This window comes from Mus caroli, unplaced genomic scaffold (assembly GCF_978045245.1).
Source record: "Mus caroli unplaced genomic scaffold, Mus_caroli_1 scaffold_2, whole genome shotgun sequence".
NCBI classification, from domain to species: Eukaryota; Metazoa; Chordata; class Mammalia; order Rodentia; family Muridae; genus Mus; species Mus caroli.
Genome location: NW_028227257.1, coordinates 122,543,734 through 122,550,650, shown reverse-complemented (window position 1 = coordinate 122,550,650; position 6,917 = coordinate 122,543,734). Strand labels below are relative to the sequence as shown.

General features: G+C 40.9%; 1 protein-coding gene across 1 annotated transcript in view; it reads right to left on the bottom strand.

The window, feature by feature from the left end:
• Positions 1–275: 275 nt before the first annotated feature.
• Cytip (cytohesin 1 interacting protein) overlaps positions 276–6,917 on the bottom strand; it is a 66,022-nt gene continuing 59,380 nt past the window's right edge. Inside the window, exons 8-9 of the mRNA XM_021152841.3 lie at positions 5,652–5,718; positions 276–2,159 (exon numbers count right to left, since the gene is read on the bottom strand). Of these exons, the coding sequence (XP_021008500.1) occupies positions 1,693–2,159; positions 5,652–5,718 (534 nt within the window). The 3' untranslated portion in view covers positions 276–1,692. The remainder of the gene's footprint in view (positions 2,160–5,651; positions 5,719–6,917) is intronic.

Sequence of the window (6,917 nt, the reverse complement as noted above, 5' to 3'; positions counted from 1 at the left end):
TGAGTTTCAGACATTTTAAGTCCCTGTATCATGCACAACCCTGATGAGAAAGCTCCAGTTGTTCTAATATAACTCCACCAGAACCAGCAAAAGAGTAACGATTCCTAAAGAAGCCAAGAGTATTGGCTACATCCAAGAAGAAATGGCTTTCACTTCTAGCCAGGACAACACTGACAAGCCATGACCACAGGCTCTGCAACCCTGATCTCTCGCGCGCGCTCTCGCTCTCGCTCTCTCTCTCTCGCTCTCCTTCCTCCCCTCCCCTCTATCTTTCCTTCTTTCTTTCTTTCTTTTTTTTTTTTTTTTTTTTTTTGTATCCTGTCTCCAGTTGTTCTAAGGTGCTTTTAGGCTGCCTGACACTCCATATTTGGGAGACAGTACTGCAAGTATACGTGAGAAGTGTGCCGAATAACACACACGAAAAAAACATGTGTCTTAGTTCAAAGAGTTTATAGGCAGCAGGTCCCACCTAGATATCTTTTACTACTTATTATCCTACAGACTTTACCTCACTTTTTAAAAATCAAAATTGCTTTCTATAGACCAACTAGAAATTCACTTAAATGTATCAGCTCTGTTGAAGACACACAAACACACACACACACAGAGAGAGAGAGAGAGAGAGAGAGAGAGAGAGAGAGAGGAAGAGAGTGTGCTTAGAATCAACCTAAGTCTTTATCACATGGTTATTTACTTGAGCATACAGGTAATGAACAGCTGTATCACCAGAACAAAGAGTTTAATGGATGTTGAAATAACATAGAGCATGATTGACAGGTGAGAGTACAATACAAGCACGGCTAACAAGGAACTGGGAGCTGAGGTGATACCTATGTGGAATGTTTAATGACGTGTAGCAGGAGATAAACATACAGAAGAAATGTTCCTTCCCCATTCTCATTTTTAGAATTTTAGACATTTGCAGCAAAATACAATCACAGATCTATAGATTTGATCCTGAGATTTCTGGCCTTGGCATGAATGTTCAGGCAGAAAATAAAAATTGAGATGGGCGAAAATAATGAGAGTCTCACTCACTTTGTTTAGAGATGGAGTGGGGAGTGGCATAGGATCCCAGCACCAAGAGCTCTCCTCTGCACCAATACTGGGCATCTCTCCTGCCTCACTGTCACTGCTGAAGTGAGAAGATACTTATGGTCCTATGTTTTATGATCCTTTAATGGTTTGAAAACAATTTTAATTCTCTCTTGGGCAAGCTCCCCCCAGAGGCTACAGAGTAAATGAAGCAAATAGGAGGTTTTGTAGTCTATCAAATTAACATATTAAAAGCAACCCAATAATTATATTCTTTCAGTCTATATTCATACTTGATCTAAGAATTCTCCACCTTTTACATGCATGGTCAGTATAATAAACATTTTTGTACTTTCCTGGCCAGCATTAGAATGAGCAGACATATTCTTATATTATTTAACCTATTACTTCCCTCTCCTGATGTCTGCTTAGAAGTTGAACACTACTGATTGAAAAACAAACAAACAAACAAACAAAAACAACCCTCTGATATAAGACCCCAAAATAACAATATAAGAACTTAAAGGTCACTGCTACTGTGAAATGGGATGTGAACTTCACAGTCTATCTGTACTTTCCCACTAAGCCAGGAGTTCATCTTGGCGGGTAGAGAGAGGATTGTGAAACAAGCCAATTCAAAAGGTCTGCAGCAGCCCATCAAAAGCGACTCTCCTCCTCTTCCACTGCGCGATGAAGGCCAGGGATGAATTTCAAAATTTGTTTCCGGACACTTCCCCGTCTGCTTTTCCGGGGCAGGGTCCCAAACACACTTGAGTAATTGCTCTCCCACAAGGGAGAAAAGGACCCACTACTAGTGACACTGATGCTCCGGTTTCTCCTGGAAGAAGCATTCCTCAGAATCTCGTCTCCATCCTTAGAGTGAAAGCACTCATCGTCGGTGCTGGTCTGTCGGCTGAAGGTACCCCGGATGGAGTCCTCAGACATACTGCTCCGGTAGCCATCCTCACTGTCCACTGTGAGGGAGCTCAGCCAGCTCTTACAACTGCTCTCACTGGATAGTCGGTGCCGGTCCAGGAGGGCTGGACTCGGCCCCAGCAGATTTCCAAACAAGGTCGACTCATCGAGGTCCATGTTTTCCAAATTTGGGGAGTTTGCTGTGTCTCCTACAATACAGAGAAGAGTCTATTGAATTCAACTAGCAGTCCCTACAAGAAAGCACACCCAACTTTAAAGAACTCAAGAGAGGAAGGACATAGACTCTGGCCCAAGTTTTCACTTGCACAAATAAAGTTAGGAGGGTTAACCAAGCTAGCATCCATGGACTAGCTATAAGAAGGTCATGAAAATTATAACTTAGAATACATTTAAGCAAGATAATTCATGCCCATAGCTTGGATCTAGAATGTACTCCAGGAGGCTTGCATGGAGATGTTACTGGGAGATGGTGAAAATTTTAAAAGTTGCTACCTCCCTGGAAAATGTAGGTCACTGGGAACACAGTCTTGGATTAAAATTTCTGTTTCTTGCTCCGTTTTTCCCTCACTCTCTAGCCACTAACAGCAGGTTTAGTCTGCTGAGTGTGTCTGCCATGATGTACTATCACAGGCCCAAGCCAGTTTATTATGGACTGAGACCTTTGAACACTGAATCAAATAAAACTTTTATTTTTTGTAAGCTGACTTGTCTTAGTGGCAGAGTGGAGTGTGCTTGACTTGAAATCAGTTCAATGCAAATGACACTGAGACAGTGTGACTTTGTGAACCTCCAAGGGCTAATTTCTTAAATTGTGTAACCCCGGAAACTTTTATGAAAATGCTCACAGAAGGGAGGTCAAAATAAATGCTCAGAAAGTTCTCTGGTTCTTATGATCTCTCTCTATAAAGAATCATAAGTTTATTATAAAGCTATCTAACTTATATTGGGAAAACAGCTACAAACCAGAACATGTGCTTATAAAAGGTTTATGGAACCAATTGTACCTTCCAGTCTCAATATCCCAAATTTCCTCTTAGAATGGCTGAATGTTTTAGGATGGTGCTGTGCTTAGAAAGCATCTCTGTCCTCAGAATTCTAGCTGCTTGGCCAAGTTTTCCTGTCAGTGCTTGATAACCCACAAATGGGTTCCCCAAACGGAAGTGTGAGTCACATTCTCTCCTGCCCACCTGTTTCTCATTGCTTGGACAGCTAGTGTGCTCAGAAAACCATAACTGAGAATGTGAGTCTATTTTAAAATAAAAAAAGGTACAGGGTGCCAAGTCCTCCAAAAGGCATCCTGTGTTAGTTCTCTTTACTCTGCTCTCCTGTGACTTTGGTTGACAATGTAGAGAGAGACTATTCTGCCTCCATTTGATCTATGAAGCCAAGCACAGTCAGTCTACAAAATGCTTCCTTTCTGCTACAACTGGGTTGTTTTGTCTTTCGCTGCTGATAAATCCAGATAGAAGAGCAATTGCTTTATAGACCCTCGTGTCCTGAGTACTTCCTCTAGTTCTAGGGAAAAGCAGATGAACGAACACCTCTAGTCCCTCAAAAAATGTGCACCAATGTAGCTCCTGATATTAGATCTACTTAAGACTATTCCTGTCCATGTGAAAACTGTATGCTGGGCTGTTCAGAAACCTTCAGTAGTTCAGCAAAGGCTTCTGAAACACTCCACGTCTATGAAAAGCAGGAAGTTGAATAAGGTTTCAAGAATCTCTCTCTCTCTCTCTCTCTCTCTCTCTCTCTTTCTCTCTCTCTCTGTGTGTGTGTGTGTGTGTGTTTCAAACTTGTCTAGTATAAAGTGAAAACCAAGTCTCTAAACTGTTAATCAATGCCTAAATAATAATTAAGACTATAAAGGAACTTTAGAAGACAGAAAAAAATAAAAGACTATAAGATACAATGTTGAATAGACTTTGGGGTACATATTTGTCAGAAGAAGACATGAAATTGGCCAAAAGGTATATGAAAAATATGTGGCATCATTAATCAACTGAGAAGCACAAATAAAAACACGATGAGAGTCATCTCACCCCTGTAAGATGCTTACACCGAATAGACACAAGATAAAAAAAATCAGTGGTGATGGAGAAAAATAACCTCACACAGTTCAGCTGCCATGGAAAACAGTACAGAGGCTCCACAAAAAAACAAACAGGAAACCACCATAAAACCCAGTACTGTCACTAGTGTATGGATATCCATAGGAAACAGGATTGGTGTTTCAACAAAACCTGTGCTTGCATGCTCAACTCATTCACAGTAGCCAAAACATGGGATCTGCAAAGATATCTGTTAACTGATGAATGTGGGAAGAAACTACTGCAGATGCGTAGTGGAATTCCATTCACCCACAACAAAAAGAAAAAAATTCATATTTGTGATGGCATGTATGAACATGGAAGTGTTAAATGAAAAAAGCACAAGAACACAAATATGGTGTCATCTCATTACGGGCGGAATCTAGCGATGTTCTGATGGTTATTGGGGATAGAATGGTGGTTACCATAGGCTGTGTAGCAAGGGGAGAGGTTTCCTGAAACCTTAATCCACGGGCACTGGTTACAATTAGATAAGAGTGTGGTGTGTTACATGGTAGGGTGACTACAGGTCACAAGTCTACTGTGACTTCTAAAATCTAAAAGGAAGATATTGTAAAAATTTTACCACCAAAGTAAATAAATAGATAAATAAATAAATATCTGAGGAGCAAATTTATTTTGACCACATCACATCATACACACACACACACACATATATGATATGTGTGTGTGTGTGTGTGTGTGTGATGACAGTCATGAATTTGTACAGTTTTTAATGGTTTTATGACTCAATTTTAAATTATTTTTAAGTTGAATTTTTTTCTGCCAAGTAGTTACCATTTGAACAAATATTCCAATTTCTAAATAGAGGTTAGATGAAATAACCTACATTCCAGCCCACACAGCTAATGACTCCAGTAAATTAATTGTACATAGTGTTCCCTCCTGCCAGCTATGGTGGTACATGCCTGACATTTCAGTGCTTGGGAGGCTAAGGTGTAAGAAGTTTCCCTTGGACTACTTAGTGAGCATCAGAATAGGCAGGGCCATATAGCAGGACACTGACTCGACTGACCTCAAGTGATACAACAAAAAGAGCAAACTAACAACTAGATTCAACTCCTTGCTTCAAAACAAGAGAGTACAAATGCATCTTAACATAATAATCTTGTCTGTCTGACTTGGTCCTGAGATTCTCTGCATATATAACTAACGGAATTTGGAAAATGGTTGATGCTCTACCTATAAAATACACAGCCATTTCCGTTGAAATAGCTCCAGCCAGAATCATTTTCAGGAATATAACTCATTGGCTGATGGGGTACAAATGGCAGGCAATGTTTCCTCTGGCTCCTCTGCAATCTTTGGTTACCTCTTTCAAATGTGTAATTCCCAAGTCCATGCATGTTTTCAAAGGCATATGTAGTGTGTATAGAAAAGAGAGTGTAGCATGACTCAGCCTGTGCCAAGCACAGTCACTCCAGTATTCATCCCAGCAAAACACAGACCAGTAGCCTTCACTGGTGCTAAGCAAACTTTTACTCTAATAGTGATAGTCTGAAAATATTTGGAGGCAGAAATGCTGAGAGGGTGTGACGAGAATGTGGTTTCCTGGCAGGAAATTGAGCTTACCATGCAACAGGCGCTGTTCCTGTAAGTGCAGAGACCTGAGTTCCACCCATTTTTTCTTCAAGGTTTGCTGTGAGAAAGATAAGGGGGAAAGGTTCTGAGTCTTAGGAAATCCAAGTGGGCAAGTCAGGGGAGACTGACAGCCCTGACAGCCCCACTCCTCTTCTCCAGAGACTTAGGTTGAATTATAGAGGATATTAGGAATACTGATTTCTCACGGACCCACAAGTCTTCTCTTGAAAAAGAAGAAAACTGATGAAGTTCATGTTGTTTTATGTTTGAAAGTGTTTCCTGGCTGTAAGCACTTTGTACATGAGTGATACAGATAGTGTTGGATAGAAACCCTAGAGTTTTAGGACTAGATAAGTTACCAGATGAAAAATTTTGGACCAGTAACTAGAAATTTGTAAATGTGTAGTAAATATCACCAATCAATAAGTCTGGGCTCCGAAACAAAATTTTATTTGACATCTATCTAGAAAATACTTAAGTGTCCTAACTTTGTTTCTTTGCTTACTTTGAAATGCCCTCTTATGTAGCTCAGGCTAAGCCAGACTCTTGGTCTCACTCTGCAGTTGAAGATGATACTGGACTTTGGATTCTCCCACTTCCAATTCTCAGGTACATGCTCCACCGTGTCATTTATGAGGTTCTGAGGAGCAATCCCAAGACATGATGCATGTCAAGCAAGCACTCTACCAACTGAGCTGTACCTCCAGTTCATCCCTTGACTTCAAAACTGCTTCTTCCCTTGGCTACTGTAGCAAACGAAAAGAATGTGACAAACGAAAAGAATGTGACCAGCATGAGAAAGAATTGACTATAAGAACAATCACTCAGCACAGAAGGCCTGGCCTGGTCCAGCCCACAGGCTAGCCAAGTCAATGGAAGTCAAAGCCAAGTGAGAAGAAGCCATCTGGAAAGGCAGGTGTTCTATGTTCGCTCTCCTTCCGGCTTCCTGCCCCCTGCTTCACCTTGCCTTTGCTATTTTAGGTCCCGGTAGCAAGGCCACCATGTGGCCACAGCTCAGGCTTGCCAAGGACATTTATTCATAAGAAAGATGGCCTAGTTGGAAAAGGAGCAATTCTCTTTATGTGCATTTAATGGAAGAAAATGGAAGAAGGGGAAGAAAATAAAATCTCAAGAACATCATTGAATGAGTCTGAGAAGTGGGGATCATTCCTTATCCTACAGAACACTTAGGACACTCACAGCAGTATCTGAAGCCTTTCTGTGGCTGCCAATATTCAATCAAACAATGAAAGCAGG